This window comes from Schistocerca nitens, chromosome 1 (genome assembly GCF_023898315.1).
Source record: "Schistocerca nitens isolate TAMUIC-IGC-003100 chromosome 1, iqSchNite1.1, whole genome shotgun sequence".
NCBI lineage: Eukaryota > Metazoa > Arthropoda > Insecta > Orthoptera > Acrididae > Schistocerca > Schistocerca nitens.
In genome coordinates, this window is record NC_064614.1 from 1142267605 (window position 1) to 1142294040 (window position 26436).

General features: G+C 42.2%; 1 protein-coding gene across 1 annotated transcript in view; it reads left to right on the forward strand.

Annotated features, from left to right (window-relative positions):
- Nucleotides 1-26436, forward strand: part of LOC126199611 (cytoplasmic phosphatidylinositol transfer protein 1) — a 98557-nt gene that overhangs the window by 16957 nt on the left and 55164 nt on the right. The window contains exons 3-4 of the mRNA XM_049936542.1: nucleotides 19223-19311; nucleotides 19438-19445. Coding sequence (XP_049792499.1) covers nucleotides 19223-19311; nucleotides 19438-19445 — 97 coding nt within the window. The remainder of the gene's footprint in view (nucleotides 1-19222; nucleotides 19312-19437; nucleotides 19446-26436) is intronic.

Genomic DNA, 26436 nt, shown 5'->3' on the forward strand with positions numbered 1-26436 from the left:
CCTTTGCTGAGGATGTGAATGAAATAGGACAGAATACCTCTAGAGTCCTGTGTGGGTAAGGAGGTGGGTTGTGGGAGAATCATAGTAGCAAGAGGCAGTATACTAGTTAATGCTGCAGTCAGTAGTGTAACTCTACCAGCTGCATGTTGCTTGGTGTGCTCTGATTGTTATAGAAATCAATACCCAACTGCAAATGTCTCAATTTCATGAATGAAAGAAGTTGTGGATCTCAACAGAAGCTGACAAATCGTGTTAGAATATTAAAAGGCATAGATTTCACTTGTCTTAGAATGACCAGTGGAAGGAAATGAGCATTGGACAGGAGTGATATTTTGGGTGCAAGGGAGAATGTCAGAAATCTGTGGTAGCACATCTGGCATTTATTACATTAATAAAGTGTGTGTGTGTGTGTGTGTGTGTGTGTGTGTATATATATATATATATATATATATATATATATATATATATATATATATATATATATAGTTATAATAGAGGGAAACATTCCACGTAGGAAAAATATATCTAAAAACAAAGATGGTGTGACTTACCAAAGTGCTGGCAGGTCGACAGATACACAAACATACACACAAAATTCAAGCTTTCGCAACAAACTGTTGCCTCATCAGGAAAGAGGGAAGGAGAGGGAAAGACGAAAGGATGTGGGTTTTAAGGGAGAGGGTAAGGAGTCATTCCAATCCCGGGAGCGGAAAGACTTACCTTAGGGGGAAAAACGGACAGGTATACACTCGCACGCACACACATATCCATCCACACATATACAGACACAAGCAGACATATTTAAAGACAAAGAGTTTGGGCAGAGATGTCAGTCGAGGTGGAAGTGCAGAGGCAAAGATGTTGTTGAATGACAGGTGAGGTATGAGTGGCGGCAACTTGAAATTAGCGGAGATTGAGGCCTGGTGGATAACGGGAAGAGAGGATATATTGAAGAGCAAGTTCACATCTCCGGAGTTCGGATAGGTTGGTGTTAGTGGGAAGTATCCAGATAACCCGGACGGTGTAACACTGTGCCAAGATGTGCTGGCCGTACACCAAGGCATGTTTAGCCACAGGGTGATCCTCATTACCAACAAACACTGTCTGCCTGTGTCCATTCATGCGAATGGACAGTTTGTTGCTGGTCATTCCCACATAGAATGGGTCACAGTGTAGGCAGGTCAGTTGGTAGATCACGTGGGTGCTTTCACACGTGGCTCTGCCTTTGATCGTGTACACCTTCCGGGTTACAGGACTGGAGTAGGTGGTGGTGGGAGGGTGCATGGGACAGGTTTTACACCGGGGGCGGTCACAAGGGTAGGAGCCAGAGGGTAGGGAAGGTGGTTTGGGGATTTCATAGGGATGAACTAAGAGGTTATGAAGGTTAGGTGGACGGCGGAAAACCACTCTTGGTGGAGTGGGGAGGATTTCATGAAGGATGGATCTCATTTCAGGGCAGGATTTGAGGAAGTCCTATCCCTGCTGGAGAGCCACATTCAGAGTCTGATCCAGTCCCGGAAAGTATCCTGACACAAGTGGGGCACTTTTGCGGTTCTTCTGTGGGAGGTTCTGGGTTTGAGAGGATGAGGAAGTGGCTCTGGTTATTTGCTTCTGTACCAGGTCGGGAGGGTAGTTGCGGGATGCGAAAGCTGTTGTCAGGTTGTTGGTGTAATGGTTCAGGGATTCCGGACTGGAGCAGATTCGTTTGCCACGAAGACCTAGGCTGTAGGGAAGGGACCGTTTGATGTGGAATGGGTGGCAGCTGTCGTAATGGAGGTACTGTTGCTTGTTGGTGGGTTTGATGTGGACGGACGTGTGAAGCTGGCCATTGGACAGGTGGAGGTCAACATCGAGGAAAGTGGCATGGGATTTGGAGTAGGACCAGGTGAATCTGATGGAACCAAAGGAGTTGCGGTTGGAGAGGAAATTCTGGAGTTCTTCTTCACTGTGAGTCCAGATCATGAAGATGTCATCAATAAATCTGTACCAAACTTTGGGTTGGCAGGCCTGGGTAACCAAGAAGGCTTCCTCTAAGCGACCCATGAATAGGTTGGCGTACGAAGGGGCCATCCTGGTACCCATGGCTGTTCCCTTTAATTGTTGGTATGTCTGGTCTTCAAAAGTGAAGAAGTTGTGGGTCAGGATGAAGCTGGCTTAGGTAATGAGGAAAGAGGTTTTAGGAAGGGTGGCAGGTGATCGGCGTGAAAGGAAGTGCTCCATCGCAGCGAGGCCCTGGACGTGCAGTATATTTGTGTATAAGGAAGTGGCATCAATGGTTACAAGGATGGTTTCCGGGGGTAACGGATTGGGTAAGGATTCCAGGCGTTCGAGAAAGTGGTTGGTGTCTTTGATGAAGGATGGGAGACTGCATGTAATGGGTTGAAGGTGTTGATCTACGTAGGCAGAGATACGTTCTGTGGGGGCTTGGTAACCAGCTACAATGGGGCGGCCGGGATGATTGGGTTTGTGAATTTTAGGAAGAAGGTAGAAGGTAGGGGTGCGGGATGTCGGTGGGGTCAGGAGGTTGATGGAGTCAGGTGAAAGGTTTTGTAGGGGGCCTAAGGTTCTGAGGATTCCTTGAAGCTCCGCCTGGACATCAGGAATGGGATTACCTTGGCAAACTTTGTATGTGGCGTTGTCTGAAAGCTGACGCAGTCCCTCAGCCACATACTCTCGACGATCAAGTACCACGGTCGTGGAACCCTTGTCCGCCGGAAGGATGACGATGGACCGGTCAGCCTTCAGATCACGGATAGCCTGGGCTTCAGCAGTGGTGATGTTGGGAGTAGGATTAAGGTTTTTTAAGAAGGATTGAGAGGCAAGGCTGGAAGTCAGAAATTCCTGGAAGGTTTGGAGAGGGTGATTTTGAGGAAGAGGAGGCGGGTCCCGCTGTGACGGAGGACGGAACTGTTCCAGGCAGGGTTCAATTTGGATAGTGTCTTGGGGAGTTGGATCATTAGGGGTAGGATTAGGATCATTTTTCTTCGTGGCAAAGTGATACTTCCAGCAGAGAGTACGAGTGTAGGACAGTAAATCTTTGACGAGGGCTGTTTGGTTGAATCTGGGAGTGGGGCTGAAGGTGAGGCCTTTGGATAGGACAGAGGTTTCGGATTGGGAGAGAGGTTTGGAGGAAAGGTTAACTACTGAATTAGGGTGTTGTGGTACCAGATTGTGTTGATTGAAATTTTGAGGTTTTGGAGGGAGTGGAGCTGGAAGTGGGAGATTGAGTAGATGGGAGAGACTGGGTTTGTGTGCAATGAGAGGTGGTTGAGGTTTGCTGGAAAGGTTGTGAAGGGTGAGTGAGTTGCCTTTCCGGAGGTGGGAATCCAGGAGATTGGATAGTTTTTTGAGGTGAAGGGTAGCATGCTGTTCTAATTTGCGGTTGGCCTGTAGGAGGATGCTCTGAATAGCCGGTGTGCATGTGGGAGAGGAAAGATTGAGGACTTTTATTAAGGATAGGAGTTGACGGGTGTGTTCATTGGCTGAGTTGATGTGTAGGTGAAGGATTAGGTGGGTGAGGGCAATGGATTGTTCAGTTTGGAACTGGTATAGGGACTGATGGAAAGAAGGGTTGCAGCCAGAGATGGGAACTTTAAGTGTGAGGCCTTTGGGGGTTGTGCCAAATGTCAGACAAGCCTGAGAAAATAAAATATGTGAGCGTAATCTGGCTAGGGTGAAGGCATGTTTGCGGAGGGAATGTAAATAAAACTTAATGGGGTCGTTGTGGGGGTGTTGTGAGGGTGACGTGGTATTAGAAGGTGGAAAGTGTAACATGAGGTTGAAATGAAAATGAAAGATAAAAATATATGGGGAGAGATAAAGGTGAACTAGAAAGCAACTGGAGATCTGGTATGAAAAAAGGCGAAAAAGTGTTGGTTAAGTCGATCCTGTGGTGAACTTGGGTTGGTAGACAGCGATGTGCATAAAGGTTAGGTGGTTGTGTTGCCGCTAAAACACGTTAAAGGACGGAGAAATTCGGGAAAATTTCGAAAAAACGTGTAAATGTATTAAAAGGAGTGGTGTTGTGGTGAAAGATTACGAAAATGGGGCTAACAATTGTCTGACGGAGAAATAATGACGTTAAAACATGTGGGGAGCGGCTAAAAATGATCAGTGATGTGCAAAAAACGGAAGTGGAAATAAAGTGAAAGTTATTAGAACTAGCCGAAATGGTTGTTTAATACGTGAAAGCAGCTGTTATTGAACTGGAAACGGTGGATTTTATAGCAGCGGTAGTGTTGAAAGCGGAAAATAAAATTTTTTTGGTTATGGTTTGGAAGTGGGTTACGTATTATTGAGTATATATAGGCGGGATAAAATTGTATAGTAGATTACGGTAAACAGGGGAAGGTGAATACAAAGTGAGACTACTGGTAAAAACAGAAAGAGAAAATAAGACGACAGGAAAGATTTCGAAATGCAACAGCGACAATGACAAACGTAATTGTTGGGTTCAAATTAATGATATGGTTATAATAGAGGGAAACATTCTACGTAGGAAAAATATATCTAAAAACAAAGATGATGTGAATTACCAAATGAAGGTGCTGGCAGGTCGACAGACACACAAACAAACACAAACATACACACAAAATTCAAGCTTTCGCAACAAACTGTTGCCTCATCAGGAAAGAGGGAAGGAGAGGGAAAGACGAAAGGATGTGGGTTTTAAGGGAGAGGGTAAGGAGTGATTCCAATCCCAGGAGCGGAAAGACTTACCTTAGGGGGAAAAAAGGACGGGTATACACTCGCGCGCGCGCGAACACACACACACACACACACACACACACACACACACACATATATCCATCCACACATATACAGACACAAGCAGACATATTTAAAGACAAAGAGTTTGGGCAGAGATGTCAGTCGAGGCGGAAGTGCAGAGGCAAAGATGTTGTTGAATGACAGGTGAGGTATGAGTGGCGGCAACTTGAAATTAGCGGAGATTGAGGCCTGGTGGATAACGGGAAGAGAGGATACAGGGTGTGGTAGATAAGTAATGAGACTCAGTCTAGAAAAACAAATTTATTGATCCAATTTGTACAAAACGTTAATATTCTTCAAAGTACTCGCCTTGGGCGTCGACACAACGTTGCCAGCGCGTTTTCCAAGCTTCATAGGCCCCACTGTAGTCCGTTTGAGTTATCCCAGTTAGTGCCTTCGTGACAGCACGTTGGATGTTCGGAATATCGTCGAAACGATGACCCTTCAGGCATCTTTTGACCTTCGGAAATAGGAAGAAATCAGGAGGACTCAAGTCAGGGCTGTATGGTGGCTGTGGCAAAACTTCAACTCCAATTCGGGTCAAGTAGGAGGTCACGAGGAACGCTGTTGCGCCGGAGCGTTGTCGTGGTGGAGACGCCAGCGTTGAGCAAGGTCCTGTCGCTTCTGTTTGACGGCTTTGTGCAATCGCTGAAGGACTTCTTTGTAGAATTCGGCATTGACAGTCTTCCCCTGAGGGACAAACTCTTTGTGAATTAACCCCCGCTTGTCAAAAAACACAATCAGCATTGTCTTGATGCGGGACTTTGACATTCTTGCTTTCTTCGGCCGCGGGGATGCCGGTGTGTGCCACTCCGAGCTCTGGGCTTTCGTCTCCGGGTCGTACTGGAATGTCCACGATTCGTCGCCTGTTACTACGTTGTCTAAAAAGTGTGGATTATTTTCCAAATCATTCAACATCTCACGGCAAACGTCCACTCGTTGTTGCTTTTGTTCGGCGGTGAGCACTCGGGGAACCAATTTTGCTCAAACTTTCCTCATCATCAAATCTTGCATAACAATTTGGTGAACCGTAAATTTATTCACGGAGACCTCATCGGCGATCATTTTGAGACTTAAACGACGGTCGGAGTCCAGGAGTTCTTTCACTTTGGCCACCGTTTCATCCACACGGCTCGTTGAAGGGCGTCCAGATCGTTCCATGTCTTCAACGGATTCCCTCCCGTTTTTAAATTCATTAAACCACCGGAACACTTGAGCTCTTGATAGGGAGTCTTCTTTGTAGGCCTCTGTAATCATAGCAAAAGTTTCCGAAGCAGTTTTGCCCAAGCGAAAGCAAAATTTGATTGCATACCGCTGTTCTATCGAGCAATCCATTTTCAGCATTTTCACAAGTGTCACGGGCACACAAACAACGTAATACGCGAAGCTCAACCTCACTGCACCAGAGCTCCGACGCGACTGCGAACCGGTTCTATTGTTAGCTCAGATCCCCCACCACGTGACGTACAGGTGGAGACCGCCCTGCGAGCGACTGGGGCGCCGTGCGGCGGCCAGTCTCATTACATATCTACCACACCCTTTTTATTGAAGAGCAAGTTCACATCTTCGGAGTTCGGATAGGTTGGTGTTAGTGGGAAGTATCCAGATAACCCGGACGGTGTAACACTGTGCCAAGATGTGCTGGCCGTGCACCAAGGCATGTTTAGCCACAGGGTGATCCTCATTACCAACAAACACTGTCTGCCTGTGTCCATTCATGCGAATGGACAGTTTGTTGCTGGTCATTCCCACATAGAATGCGTCACAGTGTAGGCAGGTCAGTTGGTGGATCACATGGGTGCTTTCACACGTGGCTCTGCCTTTGATCATGTACTCCTTCCGGGTTACAGGACTGGAGTAGGTGGTGGTGGGAGGGTGCATGGGACAGGTTTTACACCGGGGGCGGTTACAAGGGTAGGAGCCAGAGGGTAGGGAAGGTGGTTTGGGGATTTCATAGGGATGAACTAAGAGGTTACAAAGGTTAGGTGGACGGCGGAAAGACACTCTTGGTGGAGTGGGGAGGATTTCATGAAGGATGGATCTCATTTCAGGGCAGGATTTGAGGAAGTTGTATCCCTGCTGGACAGCCACATTCAGAGTCTGATCCAGTCTCGGAAAGTATCCTGTCACAAGTGGAGCACTTTTGCGGTTCTTCTGTGGGAGGTTCTGGGTTTGAGAGGATGAGGAAGTGGCTCTGGTTATTTGCTTCTGTACCAGGTCGGGAGGGTAGTTGCGGGATGCGAAAGCTGTTGTCAGGTTGTTGGTGTAATGGTTCAGGGATTCCGGACTGGAGCAGATTCGTTTGCCACGAAGACCTAGGCTGTAGGGAAGGGACCGTTTGATGTGGAATGGGTGGCAGCTGTCGTAATGGAGGTACTGTTGCTTGTTGGTGGGTTTGACGTGGACAGACGTGTGAAGCTGGCCATTGGACAAGTGGAGGTCACCATCGAGGAAGGTGGCATGGGATTTGGAGTAGGACCAGGTGAATCTGATGGAACCAAAGGAGTTGAGGTAATCCCATTCCTGATGTCCAGGCAGAGCTTCAAGGAATCCTCAGAACCTTAGGCCCCCTGCAAAACCTTTCACCTGACTCCATCAACCTCCTGACCCCACCGACACCCTGCGCCCCTACCTTCTACCTTCTTCCTAAAATTCACAAACCCAATCATCCCGGCCGCCCCATTGTAGCTGGTTACCAAGCCCCCACAGAACGTATCTCTGCCTACGTGGATCAACACCTTCAACCCATTACATGCAGTCTCCCATCCTTCATCAAAGACACCAACCACTTTCTCGAACGCCTGGAATCCTTACCCAAACCGTTACCCCCAGAAACCATCCTTGTAACCATTGATGCCACTTCCTTATACACAAATATACTGCACGTCCAGGGCCTCGCTGCGATGGAGCACTTCCTTTCACGCCGATCACCTGCCACCCTACCTAAAACCTCTTTCCTCATTACCTAAGCCAGCTTCATCCTGACCCACAACTTCTTCACTTTTGAAGACCAGACATACCAACAATTAAAGGGAACAGCCATGGGTACCAGGATGGCCCCTTCGTACGCCAACCTATTCATGGGTCGCTTAGAGGAAGCCTTCTTGGTTACCCAGGCCTGCCAACCCAAAGTTTGGTACAGATTTATTGATGACATCTTCATGATCTGGACTCACAGTGAAGAAGAACTCCAGAATTTCCTCTCCAACCTCAACTCCTTTGGTTCCATCAGATTCACCTGGTCCTACTCCAAATCCCACGCCACTTTCCTTGATGTTGACCTCCACCTGTCCAATGGCCAACTTCACACGTCCATCCACATCAAACCCACCAACAAGCAACAGCACCTCCATTATGACAGCTGCCACCCATTCCACATCAAACGGTCCCTTCCCTACAGCCTAGGTCTTCGTGGCAAACGAATCTGCTCCAGTCCGGAATCCCTGAACCATTACACCAACCACCTGACAACAGCTTTCGCATCCCACAACTACCCTCCCGACCTGGTACAGAAGCAAATAACAAGAGCCACTTCCTCATCCTCTCAAACCCAGAACCTCCCACAGAAGAACCGCAAAAGTGCCCCACTTGTGTCAGGATACTTTCCGGGACTGGATCAGACTCTGAATGTGGCTGTCCAGCAGGGATACGACTTCCTCAAATCCTGCCCTGAAATGAGATCCATCCTTCATGAAATCCTCCCCACTCCACCAAGAGTGTCTTTCTGCCGTCCACCTAACCTTCGTAACCTCTTAGTTCATCTCTATGAAATCCCCAAACCACCTTCCCTACCCTCTGGCTCCTACCCTTGTAACCGGCCCCGGTGTAAAACCTGTCCCATGCACCCTCCCACCACCACCTACTCCAGTCCTGTAACCCGGAAGGTGTACACGATCAAAGGCAGAGCCACGTGTGAAAGCACCCACATGATCTACCAACTGACCTGCCTTCACTGTGACGCATTCTATGTGGGAATGACCAGCAACAAACTGTCCATTCACATGAATGGACACAGGCAGACAGTGTTCGTTGGTAATGAGGATCACCCTGTGGCTAAACATGCCTTGGTGCACGGCCAGCACATCTTGGCACAGTGTTACACCGTCCGGGTTATCTGGATACTTCCCACTAACACCAACCTATCCGAACTCCGGAGATGTGAACTTGCTCTTCAATATATCCTCTCTTCCCGTTATCCACCAGGCCTCAATCTCCGCTAATTTCAAGTTGCCGCCACTGATACCTCACCTGTCATTCAACAACATCTTTGCCTCTGCACTTCCGCCTCGACTGACATCTCTGCCCAAACTCTTTGTCTTTAAATATGTCTGCTTGTGTCTGTATATGTGTGGATTGATATGTGTGTGTGTGCGAGTGTATACCCGTCCTTTTTTTCCCCCTAAGGTACGTCTTTCCGCTCCCGGTATTGGAATGACTCCTTACCCTCTCCCTTAAAACCCACATCCTTTCGTCTTTCCCTCTCCTTCCCTCTTTCCTGATGAGGCAACAGTTTGTTGCGAAAGCTTGAATTTTGTGTGTATGTTTGTGTTTGTGTGTGTGTCTGTCGACCTGCCAGCACTTTCATTTGGTAAGTCACATCATCATTGTTTATATATATATATATATATATATATATATATATATATATATATATATATATATATATATATATATATATATATATATATAAAAATCACCCACAATGCGACAATCTTCCAAAGAAGAAGGACCACTAGCCTTCACCCATAAGTGAATACTACAATCGGAATTTATCTTACAACGTCTATGACAAGACAGACAAACTCCCGTGCGGAAAAAGGTAGGAACCCTCACTAGCAATAATAATCTCAGAAACAGGTATAGTACGGTAAGCTAATATATATATAACAGAGGGAAACATTCCACGTGGGAAAAATATATCTAAAAATAAAGATGATGTGACTTACCGAACGAAAGCGCTGGCGGGTTGATAGACACACAAACAAACACAAACACGCACACAAAATTCAAGCTTTCGCAACAAACTGTTGCCTCATCAGGAAAGAGGGAAGGAGAGGGAAAGACGAAAGGATATGGGTTTTAAGGGAGAGGGTAAGGAGTCATTCCAATTCTGGGAGCGGAAAGACTTACCTTAGGGGGGGAAAAAGGACGGGTATACACTCGCACGCACACATATATCCATCCACACATATACAGACACAAGCAGACATGTCTGCTTGTGTCTGTATATATATATATATATATAATCACAACCACGCTATATCTGTGTGATGAAGAATGAGCAGTGCACTTGGTGGTGTGCATGTTAAAGATGGTCACATTTTTGTTGCTTGTGAAGAATCATCAGACATGGGCTGTTCTTCTTGGAGTATGCTTGTACAGGGTGTTTCACAATTCATGTTATACACTTTTAGAAGTTGTAGAGGGCATGTAGTAGAGCAGGTTTGACATAGGAACCCATGCCCAGAAATGCCATCCAAAGATGTCACAGCTGGCCCCTGTAAATTTATGTATGAAGCCTGTCCTACCTTTGGCCAGAAAAAATATTTCGAATACCTGACGGGGTTAGGACCCTAATCCTCTTTCCTGATGAGGCAACAGTTTGTTGCGAAAGCTTGAATTTTGTGTGCGTGTTTGTGTTTGTTTGTGTGTCTATCAATCCGCCAGCGCTTTCGTTCGGTAAGTCACATCATCTTTATTTTTAGATATATTTTTCCCACGTGGAATGTTTCCCTCTGTTATATATATATTAGCTTACCATACTATACCTGTTTCTGAGATTATTATTGCTAGTGAGGGTTCCTACCTTTTTCCGCACGGGAGTTTGTCTGTCTTGTCATAGACGTTGTAAGATAAATTCCGATTGTAGTACTCACTTATGGGTGAAGGCTAGTGGTCCTTCTTCTTTGGAAGATTGTCGCATTGTGGGTGCTTGCACTCAGCCCACCGATCATTCCACTGCTGGAAACACCTCTGGAAGTCTTCTTTTGAGATGGTGTTCAGCTCCGTTGTCGTGTTCTGCATTCTCTCTTCTCTACTCTCAAAATGGGATCCTTTCAGTGGCATCTTCAATCTTGGAAACAACCAGAAGTCGCAAGGAGCCATGTCTGGAGAGTAGGGAGATTGACGAATGGCTGTGACTCCATGTTTGGCCTAGAAATTTTGGATCAAGTGGGGATGAATGTGTGGGGGCGTTGTCATGATGCAGTTGCCAGTTTTTTGCTGTCCACAGTCTTTTGCGCTGATTTACGTCATGGAGTCACCGAAGAACATCTTGATATTACTGCTTTGTCACTGTTTGTCCTCCCAGTGCATATTCGTGATGCACAATCCCACGGATGTCAAAGAAGACAGTCAGCAGCACCTTGATTTTGCTTCACGCCAGCCGCACTTTCTTCAGTCTTGGAGACTCGGGATGCTTCCATTGCGATAACGGTCTTTTTGTTTCTGGGTCATACCCCTACACCCATGACTCATCTCCATGTATCACATGTTCAGAAATCCAGGATAACTGTTCGTGTTGTCCAGAAGGCCCTTTGCAACGCCAAAATGGAGATCTTTTTGTTCCAGCGACAACAACTTGCGTGTGAATTTCATAGGCACTCGGTGCATGTTCAAATCATAATGCAAAATTGCATGTGCAGAATCTTTACTCGCTCCAACCTCTTGGGAAGTCTCCTGCACGGCCAAACGACGATCAGCCATCACCAAATTTTGCACCCTCTCAACAACAGCTGCACTCCGAGCAGCTTGGGGCCTGCCAGAATGCTGGTCACTCTCCGCTGACGTGCAGCCATTTTTGAATCGGTTGATTTGTGTTACACCCACTGCATCTGACAGCGACTGACACGCTGGAAGGTGGGGACAAAATTCATGCATGCGCATAAAGGTCTCTTCCTTTACTGTGGCGCTGCACTATCATCTCTATTTTGCGTGGGAAAATCAAAGGACAGATACTTTTTTAGACAGACCTCGTATACACAGGATGATTCTGTGATGATGATACAAACTTTAAAGGATAATGGACAAGGACAAATGTATCAATTTGAAGTAAGGGTTCCTGCACCAGAATTAAATGAGTTAAATGTTATAAGCGAAAACTGTTCTGATCTCTCTGACAGTATATTACATATGTGGTACTGTTGTTGCTAAGATCGTAGGGTAGACAATTTTCTGTGGTGGTAGTATGGATGAAAACAAGAAAAATTATCTAGTAAACGTGAGCTCTAAAATGCGTACCTATGAGCACTTTTTCAATAGAGAAGCTGTGTTTTACAGTAGCGAAGATGAACAAGTGCTTGTAGGTCCTGAGGTGTGCATTTTAGAGCCCATGTGTACTGGATACTTTTTCCTTGTCTTAGTCCATACTACCACCTCTGAAAGTTGCACGTCCAACATTCTTAGCAACAACAGTACCGGTACATGTATTCCACTGTCGGAAGTATCGGATGGTTTCACTTATAACTTTCAACTCATTTGTTTCTTGTAAGGAACTTTTGCCTCAAGTTGATACATTTGTCCATCACCATCATCCTGGAAAGTTTGTAACATTGTCACTGAATTGTCCTGTACATACATTCACAGGCACTGGTGACTATAACTTTCTTCCTCTGTAGCATTGTTGGATGCCCTTTTTGGACATGGGTTCCTGTGTAAAAGTTGGTATTTAAGTCATCTCTACAACCTCTAAAAGTGTGTAACATGAATTGTGACACACCCTGTATATGTAATTTTACCATTGTAAAACAACATGAAATATTTCCAAACTACTGTTTACCATACCTCCCTCTATGTTGCAGTTATTGTAATTGACAATGTCAGCATCCACTCCATGTAAACCATTAAAGCTGCTGCTTTACAAACCAGGAAATTTTTGTGATATTGAGAGGCGCCCACATGCCTTGCTCATACTGTGGCATCAAGCAGTCAGGCCTGCAAGATGAGTGGTCTGCCAAGCGAGTGGATTCATTCTTATTTATCGAGTAACATGAACTCTCGTACTCACAATTAAGTTACAAATTATCCTCCTGTATGAATAATACGCAACGGAAACACGCATCTGACTATCAGTAATTTACAGAACTCTGACTGTTCACTACGCACTGGCAATACCACATTTTCTTTCTTTTTTATTTAACGGCTTTTGTCAGCACGTGGCCATCGCACTGAATATGAGTGGCGCACACATTATAAATTCTGGATATCATGACAACATACAATTCAAAGGAAAAGGCCACCAATCTTTTTCTTTTCACTATCTTATTTATTCCGATAAATTCTATAACCTAGAACAATAACACATGAGAAATTCTGCCCAGTGGGCATGGCTTTACATTGGTGATTCTCTATCGTATGGTCTCGTAATTATTTAACGCTACAGTGCACTTTCTGGATAGGATGGTGGATCTTTTATTATATCTCACACTTCGACTCTGATCATCATCACGAAACTTTCCTCCAGATCGAGCGGTACAGAAGGAACAAGCATAACCCACTAATCTTTTGAAACTACCTTGCTGCTCTCCCATGCAGACCACATACCCAAATTACATGACATACACCACACTACAACATGGAATACAATACAATAAATAGTCACAACACTATCACTTTCAGCTTTCCCACTTCAATTAGTATTTATCCCAGTTTCACACGACACTGCCCCACTTTGTAATTCTACTTTCCTACTATGAACTCTGGAGATATATGCACGTCTTCCTGTGCAATGCAAGCCAAGTGGCGTTGCTGGATAGACGGCCGACTCACCTTGCTTCTCTCTCAGAGTTTGAATCTAGCGTCACGCGGAATCATACCACGCAAAGTAATATTAAGAACATTTTCATCACACACGCGAGTCCTCAACTGATACCATGGACGAGTACTTCTCTTTATCCTTTGTCTCATACACAGATTGAGACTCACACAGTACTCACCACGTGGAAGTACTCGTCTCTGATTTCAAGCCCTGCACACGCCATTTCTTAAATATTTCAACTTACGGTACACACGCTATTTCTTAAATATTTCAACTTATTGTACACACGCTAGTAATTCAGCTTAAGCACACGGAAGTATTTCAACTTATTGCTACACGTGGTTTCATTGTGACCGTTGGTCACTTCCGAAGATTACTACGATCCCATTAATATTACCTGCCTGACATTTAATTCTCCCCACAAAAGTTCCTGAAATAGAGAAATTATTATTTCAAACTACTCTTAAATATTCCACATGCATACCATGTCTCCACTCTTTTGTCTTTACGGAGCACACCTAAGACAGGTCTTAACAACACCAGATCCAGCGGCAGAGGGCTGAAACATGGCCGTTCTTCAGGTCCTCTCGCACCTCTGCTGAAGTGGGGGAGCACCTTGCTACCGTATTGGTCAGCCACATTTCAGGCGCTCAAAGCTCAGGTAAATTTCATCTCTTTGGTCCCACCAAAGGTGGCCAAAGGATCGTCTCAAAGATGATCATATATTCACATTCACTATCTGCGGTTAGCAGACGACCATACATTCATTCATTTCACAGATCTCACCAAACTGGATGTAGGGATTTACTTTGTGGGAGTGCACATGCGATCAATTAAATTGTCATTCTTTCCCACATTGGTATCCGGCTTCGCTGTATTAATTGAAATTGAGTTATTTTACAAAAAAAAAAGTGTTGTTCTGACAAAAATAATGAAGTATGTTGTACCTATTTTCAATGTCGGGCAGTACTGTACCCTTTCAATATCACTTGGATATTGAGGAGTAGAATCCCCCACAACTCATTGCAAACCAGACTGGAATTTTTATTGGTTGTCAGTGTCTCTAAGTTTGCGTACGTTCCTTTTGAAATAGGGATTACAAAACAACATAGGCACCAAGTTAATAGATTCCATACAGCTGGCATTAGTGCAGATTAGACTACTCATCAGAGAAAAAAGTATATTTAAAATTGTAGATTTCAAGAGTTATCCAATAAAATGAGATGTCCATGCTTCCAGAACAGCTGTTTGACTAGTGCTGAAATGGAATCATATAGAGGGCAAACTGGTGATGATGTGTGAAGTACTGTCCCTCCCTTTCTGTACAGAATGCTTTGATGAGCCACCTTTTTACTTAAGCACTACTATAATTTTGCCATGAAGGACTGTCTGCCACATACTGTACAATGGCTTGCGAGTATGTATTTACATGTAAATGTTGATGTTGTAGGAGTCAACGTTACCTAGTCAGTAGTGTGGATTTTTTAAATTCTACTCTGCATCTAGTGGTTTAGCTGTGGCACAAAGGTAATTAAATTACACTTAGTAAACCACATTTTGGCGAGTGGTGGGGAGTACTTTTGATTCCGATATTATTTTACCCCTTTTCTGTTCCATCATTAATTGTTTGTGTGAGGAGCGACTGTTGATAAATCTCCTTATGAGCTTGAATTTCCCTGATTCATGAAGGCATGCTCTCAGAAACCACAGTAACCAGCCATGGCACACACTTACTTACTTTTGCAGTGGGTGAATTACATTTCTGTTGGATCCTACCACTCTATCTCTCTGGCATCTGCTTTTCATTCAGTTAGTTTCATATGGTTGTTTCAATTTAGGTTCTACTGGTCACATACTTTGGGATATTCTGTTGTTGTAACTGTTTCCTGTGATTGACTGCCAGCTATGAAATCAAATGCTAATGGTTCTTCCTACTTTCTTATGTGTAATTTGTTACATTTTCTTTTATTTTGAGCACCTGTGCTAACTATCTTTTTGTGACTCTTCATACAGTTCACTAACATTTTTTTCCTGTCGCAGCTCCCTAATATACAATGGTGTCAGAAGCAAACAGCCTTGTGGAGCTTGTGACATTATCTACTACAGCACTTACACACACCGTAAATAGTAATGATCTTATAAGACTCCTTTTGTGTTTCCGCTGAAACTGTTACACATTGGAAGATTTCTCACCACAAGAAAGATGTACTGTATTCAATCTGTAGGGAAGTCTCCAGTCTGTCATAGAGATAGGGCAAGATTCAGTTAGCTTGTGTTTTGTTTGCCACACATGGATCTTGCTGGCCATGGGAATATCTCAACAACACGTGGATAACTCACATAGGCATGAGCCTTGTGTGGAGGATGGTCGTCCTACTGCAAAATATGACAGTGATACTGTTGCACAAGAGGTAACACATGAGCATGCAGGACGTCTATGATGTACTGCTGTGACATGAAGTCTTGCATGAAGGCTTGCTACACTATGCCACCAGGAATAACTCCATTGCCTCTCCTAAACATTGGAAAAATGGGACTTCTCCCCAGGTCATAACCATACTTGTCGATGATGGTCATCCGGGGTAATGTAGAACTGCGAATTGTCCGTGAACATTATGCGTTGCCAGTCATCAGCATATAACACTTCCATCTGCTACTGCTATACCATAACCTTAAAGCTGGAGGCAGTTCGTATAGTGAAATTATTTTTATTCAAGCAATTATAGTATAAAGAAGCAGAGCAGTGTTACCATCTGAGAGGAATTTTGTTATGTTGACCGTGTTGTACCTAACGGAGGTAGCTTATCGGAAGTGAAAGTCAGAATTACGTAAATATTTAAACAGTAACAAACAATAGTTTACCGGTCTACACTGTTCAAAGAATAAAGAAAACGGTCGCCAGCCTAATGAGGCAAGAGAATGATTGACAATCTTGTTCAAGAAAATAGGTATGAGTAACTTTAACGGACAAACACAACCTATACTTTGCCACACGCGAGTGCAATGAACTCTGGCACCTGAATACAGTATGTTCACATTAAGGTTGGAGCTAACAGATCAGAACAATTTATTTGCATAAACATAACAAATAACAAAACACACTTTTATCTTGAGGACTTAGTCAAACTGAATGACCTCAATAATGTTACTCTTAATATTCACTGTAGAATCGTAAATTGGACATAGGTTTAGTATTACTTTTCAAACAAATTCCTATATGATATGAAATATGGATATGGTTCCCAGCAAATTTAGCTACTGTGCATAGATTAAGTCACTCACTACGAAACACCTTTCTACTTAGAATGAAAATTAAATGGAGTTCACTAAGAAATTACTTCTCACTGTCTTTTGAACAAAGAAGTTACTATTTTCATAGATAGTGTCCTTTCTACTAATCATTATCTAGCATGAGCACAGTAGACAAACTGTTGACCCTGTTACACCATTAGTATGCACTTTTAATACACAAGAGAAACAAGTGCTTAGCAAGCATGAGTATATAACTTTCCACAATTGCAGTTTTCAACTTTTACTACAGTGAAACACAAATTTGAGATATTTGTAAGATCCTGTCAACAAACAATATTAATTTTAGCACACTCTAATGCCATATTAATTTTAATATGCCTTCAATAAAGGACACTCGGTAAACGCTTTAGCGTGGGAGGAACCCTAAGTGGATATGTGACTGAGGATAAATCACAGTAGGTACAAGAGTTCAGTCAAATTTTACCTTATATTTGGGTACACTATAACATCTTATGAGCTGATCCTTCACTGTACATTACTATAGTGTTCCATTACAGTGATTGTGCAGTGTGGTGACGATTGCATGTCGGTAGGTGGATTTGCAGGTAGAATTGCTGGACTCTGTCATTTCTTGGTGGCGATGATAGATACCAATTCCAGAATAGTTCCAGCTCTTTATCCATCCATCCGAGGCATTGGAAAGTGGCACGGAAAGCCTCTCTCAGCACCAGCTCAATATACAACTTCTACATGAGCATTTGACAGTTTGGTAGCCTCATCCCTGACTGACTCTTTGTTCCACCTTTTCTACCTAGGCCAACCACAATTTGCGCGTGCTACACAGTTCCATTCCCGAGGGGAACCACAACACCTTTTACATACAAAATAACTAAGAACCCAAAGTGAAGGTCAGCAGTTTACATAACAGCAAACAAACATTTTAAATAAAACAGAACATTTGCATATATTGGTAGTTCTACACAAAATTATTTAAATAAAATTATTTAATTTTAAAGGTAACCAAAGAGATTATATAGGAAAACAAAAGATCATTTGCTCATATTGTGCATATTACAGAGATGACACTTCATTACTGTATCGAATTAATCGTACACTAATTACAGAAGTTCAGTGATGGGATGTTGAACAAAATAGAAAGCTAAATGAATCAACAAAGAGTATGTAGTGCGTAAGCTATGGTGTTACAAGCAGTCCTTGCCTTGCAGACACGGCACCACTCCAAACACAGCTGTTTGTGCTGTGGTGTTAATGGCAGCCTATGCATGGAACGTTTCCCTCGTCTGGCTGCTGCTAGTCTCTGGCTAATGGTGCAGGATGACAGAATGTTGCAGGAAATGCATTACTTGTTCTTGGATGGCAGGTGCAGATGTGGAAGGGTTAAAATGTGTTTTGATGCACAATATGGTAGTCCTTCCTCCTTCCTGAATGTTGACCTCTATCTCTCTGATGGCTCTACCAACACTTGTGTCCACATTAAAATGTGGGGGTTGAAGGGACCAGACTACAAAGGCCATTGGTTCCACATTAAACCCACTAACCACCAACAGTATCTGCATTTTGACAACTGCCATCCTTTCCACACCAAAAAATCCCACCCATATGACCTAGCCACGTGTGGGCAATGTATCTGAAGTGATGAGAACTCCCTTCCCCAGAATGCTGAAGGCAGTACCCCTTAAACCTAATCCATAAACAAATCTCCCATGCCATATCCTCCTACTGCCCCCACTTCTCCCACCGCCCCCAAGAAACCGCTACAAAAGAGTGTCCCCTCATCACCCACTATCACTCTGGACAGGAAAGAGTTTGATTATCCCTCATCCTGCACTGAAATGAGGGACATCCTACCCAAGGTCCTACTCACGCCTCCTATAGTGGTGTTCTACTGGCCGCCCAATCTACACATCTTGGTCCATGTGATAAACTAAACCTAATTCAAGGACTGTTGCTGAATTTTTTTTTTGTTTTGTTTTTTATAATTTGTGTTAAGTTCATTGTATTTGTTCCAAAACAGTATGTTCTTGTGTTGAAGGCCATTACTCTGTTTGCTTTGGTTCCCTGGTATTTTCTCCAATTATTTGAAACATTAGCGATGGTCGTTTTGCGGATGTTAATAGTAGGCTTATCTTGTCTTTTGATGAATTTTGTTTTTCCAGAACCAATTGTTTTATCACTTTTGAACCAGAAGGGATTCCATTTATTGTATAACATTTTAAATACTGTTCATATTGTTATGTTAGTAAATTATCATCAGTGCAGTATGTACTTGGTTTATTGTGCTTTTGCTTCAAATAGTGATATTATTACAGGTTTGAAAGTAAGTGAAGTAGGTGCTTTCGTAGTCTGATGAACAAGTGTACAAAAATCTTTCATTAGTTGGAAGCTTTTACATATTTTTAAGCTTTGTCTTTTTTTCTTTTGTAGTAGACTTCCATACTGGGTTCAGTCATTGATACCACGAGTATTCTACGTGACAGAGAAAGCATGGAATTACTACCCATTCACAATTACAGGTAGATTTCTTTGCTGTTAACTTTCTTGATCATAGCCTCCATAGAGTTGAAATACTTTCTGGGCATTTTTACTAATTGAGTGTTTCTTTTACATGTGCTTCCTTTTCCAAATTATGTGGATTTCAGAATACACTGTAAGTATAAAGTGTTTAATAAGTATTCTGGGCTACTGTTTATTACAATTTGCTCCTTGCAAAGGATTTATATTTTAAGAGCATTTAATGTTGCAGCTTAATTACTATACCTAGATTATTTTTCTTGTGTCTTTTTACTCAGCACAGCCTATTTTTAGATGTCTGGAGTGTCTACTTTTAAGTTACATGTTGCTGTGTTACCATAGAACTAACAATATCAGAAAAAGAAACCTTCGACAACCGAGCAGTACTGAACTTAAGGTTGAGGGCAAAGAGTAAAGTGAGCAATGCTGTTGTCAGTGGCATGTACAATGAGTAAATGGAACAAGTGTATCTCCAAACAATACACACAGCACATACTGTAGACATTTACACTGTTGTGCTGATGTTTTCATTGAAATAAGTTACAAAAGTAAGTGGGGGTAGAAAATCAAATGGACTGTAATTATTCTGTGGTGAGTCACCAGAGACCATGGCTCCCTTGTAACAAAATACTCAGAAAATATGCCTGAAAAACATCTGAAATTTTGTTGGAGTTTGGTTTCACCCAGTATGTAGCAGAGGTATATGTACACATTTGTGTAACTATTAATGTGACTGAAGTGTTACTGTGTTTTAACAGGGAATGTGGAAAGAGTTGTTGTCTGTAAACCTTACAGTGGTTATACTTGTTGTGGGTTCATAATCCTGAAGTAAGAGTCCAGGAAAAGGTTGCTACTCACCTAAAAGACTAGGAACCTGTACATCAATGTTCTTTCTCAAAGGCAGTTTTTTGAGCTCATCTTTCTGGGATGACCTTCAGGGCTAGCATTATGTTAACAAAAATTTAATCAAAATCTTTTCATTTAAATATTCCTTTGATTTTTGTTGTGAAAATAGGTTATTCAGAGTAAGTTAAGGTGACTATTGTGTGTTACCTATCATAGACTTCAGTGGAAGGTATTTCGTTTCCTCAACAAAGAATTCTAAGTTCTGTGTCTAAAATTGGGCTATTGTTGTCAAACTTTCCTGATGTCTCCTCAGATATATTAAAAAAAAAAAAAAAAAACTGGAATTAATATATATACTGGTGTGAACTGTTTACAAAGTGTAATATTTGGGATTACAATCAAGATAGAGCATAAAAGCAAATAGAGTTGGAATTTTCTACTAACTATTTATGATTCCTATAACATGACAGTGCATCTTCCAAAAGGTATTATTTTAACTGGAATATATTTATTCATTATATTTTTTATCACGTAGCATGCAGGATTTGCTTACAGAATTTGACAGATCACTCGTGTATCTGTCACATGTTCAGGTCTGTGGATCGTTTGATTGAAACACTGTTTTAACTAGGACACACAACGGAACCAAGAATGTTAGTACAACTTTATTAGACTGTTGCCGGTACACAATTCACTGTGACATATACTGAAACAATACGATAAGGTAAGGTATGCAAGCAGTAACAACATGATAACTGAACATGAGCATAGTTTGGCAAGGTTTAAATAGGCACTTGCATGTGGTGGGCTCTGTCGGAAGTTCACAGTATTGCTCTTTTGTGGCGCACTCTTGCAGATGTCGACACACTGCTAAAGTGTGTGGCTTTCAAATGTCTGCACATTATTTCATTCCTCTTCCCTTGGGGATCAGCTCAGATTTGCAGGATGTCCATGGTGTCTTCCTCCATAAATCTCCCCCAGGTGGGAAACAGGATGATGGCTGCATGGATTGACATTCCTGACCAGGCTGCACAAGATGCAGGAGTGTCCAGGGTTGATGTACTGGAGGAGCTCAGTGGGGCTGTTGTTGCCAAAGACAGTAGGGAGACAGAAGTTGATCCAAGGCAATGGTGGATGGGGACCGAGTCATGTACTTTTTCATTTCCATTTTGAATGTTCTAACTAATCTTTCAGCCTCACTGTTGGACTGCAGATGGAAGGGCAGGGCGAAGATGTGGCGAATCTCACAGGTGTTTCAGGATGAGGCAAACTCCTATGACACAAACTGAGAGCCGTTATCAGAGACCAACATTGCTGGAGAAGTCATTTGATGGAAGAAGTTTTCAGTAGGGCTGCCACAGTGGCAGCGGCCGAAATATATGTTTAACAAACAACATATGGGAACCAAGAAAATGTATCAATTACTGTTAGCCAATATGCATTAAGGAAAGAGCCTGCAAAATCAATGTGGAGATGGTCCAAGGCCTGCGAAGGTTTCAGTCACGGAGACAATGTTTCCCCGCAAGGCAGAATGCTGTGATGTGCATTGAGAATATGCTGTAACCATACTGGTCAGCATATAACTCCTTATGTACATCAGTTACAAAGTGACAATGACAGCTTAAACCGTGAAGCTCAGCTGCCCAAGTCTTACGGGAATGTTCTGCTTTCTTGTGATTCATATAGAACTCAACTTGAGTGGCAATGACTTGTGCCCCTTTACAGTAGTATTTCGAAAGAGGGTCGCACATGTTATCAAAAGAGAGAGAAGACATATCCTACAGGGGGCTGGTTGGCAAAGAAGTTGATACATGCGAAGCAATAATCAAGACAAAAAGAAAGCATGGCATGTAGTAACAACAGTCAATCCAAACACATGCGAAACTGCTGTCGCAATTGTTTTTCGAATTTTTCCCATTTTTCGACAGGCCCATCATAAGCCAGATACTGTGGAGGGTAAATGACAGCAATGCTGCAATGTCGCAGTAAGAACCCCTTGCTGATCAATCAGCAGGTGTAAAAACTCATCAGTAACACGTCAGACATCGTAGGTGCAACGTATGACCAACCAGAGACTGAAAACCGCACGGAGAACACTCCTACACTCCTCATCACTAGTGTTGTATCTTGGACACACAACACAACCAAGAATGTTAGTACAACTTTACTAGACTGTGCCTGTATGCCAATCACCATGACCTACACTGGATGCAATAAGATAAAACAACGTATACAAGAAGTAATAACATGATAAATGAGCAAGAGCGTAGCGTGGCAGGGTTTAAATAGGCACTCGCCTGTGGTGGGCTCTATTGGAAGTTCACAGTGTAGCTCTTTTTCAATGCACTCTTGCAGATGATAACACACTGCTTATGCATGTAGCTTTCAGGTGTGTGTGCATTACTTCAACTGCAATAGGTTATAATCTTAAAAACATATGCAATCTAGATGGACAATAAAATTTGTGGTACTCTTTTTATCTCAGTTCTACCTTTACTTCCTCAATGGGATTATCATCATCCATTATAGACAGTGCATTGTTGATGCAGCCGTTCTTATGTTTTGTACTATCTGTACCATTTCCTTACAGTTTTAACAGATTATTCTGCTGACCACATACTGTAAATTGATATTCTAGTCCTGCCCCATGATTTTTCTCCAGGAAGTTTCCTCCATTCTCCTAGACCTAGCAGCTATATCAGAGAAAGTAAAGAGGAAAACTTTAGAATAAGCTGTTAAAGTGACAGACTTCAAATGCTAAACAATTATCTGCTTCTGGAATCAGTGCCCTAGACATAGTTATTTTACTGAATGTTATTGATTGTTGCACCACATAGCAGTAATCGCCAACTTGCCTTTACTGATCTTTACCAAATCTTGTAACTTCACTCTTGACACTCTAACTTGCTCATTTAGCTCTTTGGCCCTAATATTTACTTCAAAACGTTTCCATAGTTAGCACTAATATTAAATATTACAGCCAGCCTTATATAATTTTAGACACACCTGCTCTCCTTGCAAGTCTACCCCAAAAGGCTCTTCATGGTTGTGTAATTAGAGCAACATCCATCCATTTGAACCCAGTTACTGTAGTCAAGCCTTGACTGCCTGTACACAATTTTATATGTTTCTTTTCTCAGTGATTTCATTCAGTGCCTTCTTATTAATTATTCAATATATCCAACTAATCTTCACATTCTTCTGCAAAACCATGTTTCAAAAGCTTCTATTCTTTTATCTGAACTGCATGTCTCTCACTTTTGTGAAAATTTATGCTTTCTTAACACACAAATCTGTATGTGATGTTAACAAATTTCTCTGTAGCAGTAATACTTTCCTTGCCATTGTCAATCTGCACTTTATAACCTCTCAACTTAGGCCGTTGTCAGTTTTTTTGCTGCCCAAATAGCAAAACCCTTTGACCACTTGGACAATCCCATTTCGTAATATACACAATTCTGTCAGCATTGCCTGATTTAATTTGAATACGTTCCATTACCATTCTTTTACTTTTGGTGATGTTCATCTTATAATCTGTTTTCAAGACATTATCCATCATGTTCAAATTGTCTTCCAAGTCCTTTGCCTTTTCTGTCATTCGAGTGCATGCTGAAAAGTAATGCCCCCGAATTTTTTATTGTGTTGTCGGTATCGGTTGAGGTATTACATGTCATCCATATTACTCATTTGAGTCACTCACTTGTAATCGAGTTTCTAACTGTCCACACATGGTGCACCCTCTCATTCAGCATGGCAATGCCAGACCGTGCACGAGCTCTGCAACAACCTGACTCCTTGGGTCCACTGTCATCGATCATCCTCCTTATAGAACCAACTTGACCCAATCCAACTTTTGTCTCTTTCTGTAAAGACCACCTTCGAGGACTTTATGCTGATAGTGATGAAGCAGTGCAAGGAGAGGTGAGGTTGTGGCTCCATCAGCAAAGTCAAACTTTTTACAGTGATGTTATCAACAAACTGATGTCTCTTTGGGGGAATTGTGTTCATCACCAGGGTCACTATGTTGAGAAATAAATTTCTAGACATGAAGAATAAAGATGTAGAATGTTAATAATGTTTGTTTTATTTAAACAGCTGCATAAAAGTTTTCCCATAAAAAATTCCGAGACATTACTTTTCAGTGTGCCTTTGTACTATAAATCATAGGATCAGTATTGCCTTGCATGTTCCTACATTTCTCTTGAATGATAACTGATCTTTTACGAGGTCAAAGTCTAATAGCTGTTAATGATTGGTGTTGGAATTTTACAACCAGGACATATTAAATTGATTGTTTGGTAACATTCACAACTGTCAGCAAGTCCTGTATTTGGAATTTTGAGTCATATATATGTCTTGCAGTGTAAGGATGTTTTGTCTGCCTCATGTATCTTGTGCAACAGGCAGAACAGTTTTACCAGGGTATGTTCTCTCAAGGATCTCAATAATTCTAAAGAATTTGTCTGCTCCAGATGCCTTGTTTTCACTAAGGTCTTTCAGTGTTCTTTCAAAATTGTTCTCAGTATCATACCTGTCACCTTAGCTTCACCTACTTTCTCTTGTCATTTCATAATACCATCTTCAAGGTCATTTCATTTCTGTAGTCCTTCTACATATTCCTTTCACCTTTCCTTTGTATGCTTGATGTGGACTTGCCAGACGAGCTCTTAATATTCATATTGATCTTCTCTTTTCTCCCAGTATTTTTTCACTAGCGAGCATAAATCCTTCCCATAGTCATGCATACATCTAGAGCCTTGCATTTCTCCTCTACCCATCCTTGCTTTGCCATTTTGTGCTGTCCATAAATCTAATTTTTTAGACATTTGTATTCTCTTTTATCTGTTTAATTTATTACGTTTTTATATATTTTCTTTCTGCAGTTCAGTTCAGTATTTCATGTGTCATCCAAGGTTTTCTCCCGGGTTTTATCTTTTTACCTATTTGATGTTTTGCTGCCTTCAGTATTTCATTTCTCAGAGCTACTTATTAATCTTTTATTGTGTTCATTTCTCCTGTTTGTCAGTTGTCTAATGTTGAAACCTCAATATCATCTGGTTCTTTCACTTTATCCACATCCCATCTCCTTAATTTCCTAACTCTCTGCAGTTTCTCCCGTTTTAAACTGCAAGTCGTAACCAATAAATTATGCCAAGAGTCTTCATCTGCTTGTTTTTTGCATTTTGAAATCTGGTTTTTAAATCTCTGCCTTACTGTTATTATGTCATATATAAGAAAACTTTCTGTCTCTCCAAGTCTTATCCACCTATACAATCTTTCATGATTCTTAAAACAAGTTAACAATGATTAAATTAAATTCTGAGCAATTCTGCTAGGAGGCTTTCCATTTCATTGCTGTCTCACTGTCCATATTCTTTCTGCTTTCTTTTCCAGCAACCTATCACTATTAAGTTTTCATCTTCATCTCCCTTACCTAACTGAATAATTTATTTTATCTCATTAAAGATTCTTTCAGTATCTTTATTTGTGAAGGTTGTTCGCCTGTAAACTTGTACTACTGTGGTGGCTGTTGGCTTTGTGTGCATCATGGCTCTGGTTGTGTAATCACCAGGCAGGGGATGGATGGGGGGCTGAAAAGTATCTCACCTGTATTTCCATTTTCTTATTCATTATTAGTCTTGCACCTGCATCACTCTTATATGATTTTTTGCTGAGTAATGTGTATTCACATGACCAGAAATACTATTCTTCCTGCTACTGGACTTCACTGATTCCCACTGTATGTAACTACAACCTATCCATTTCTCTTCTTAAATTCTCTAACCTACCTATCCATTTGCCCTTTAAAATTTTGAACCTAATTATCCTATCAAGGAATCTAACATTGTCGCAGCAACCCATAGAAGTGTAATTTTGTTTTTCCTTATGACGACATCCTCCTGAGTACCCCCTGAACATCCTCCTAAGAAATGTAGGTCCACCTGCAGTATGACTACCTGTATCACTGAGACACATAAGCTACCCCACTTCGGCAGGACGCATATTATTGCATGGCTCTGTCATCGGAGTTGTCTTCAGGGCTGATTGCTGCAATGTTTCAATGCTTTCCACTGTTGAATGGATTGATTCCAGGTATGCCATTGTGTTGGCATCCATTGTTAAGAAAATTAATGCCTTAGACTGCAATGAGCCGTTGAAAACTAAAGCTGTTGAATGGAGGGACGAAATGTAATCTTTTTTAAAATCTTACATCAACCTGTCGTATAATGATGGCCACATACTGGTAGATGTTACTGTTGCTACTGTAGTAGTAGTGGCAC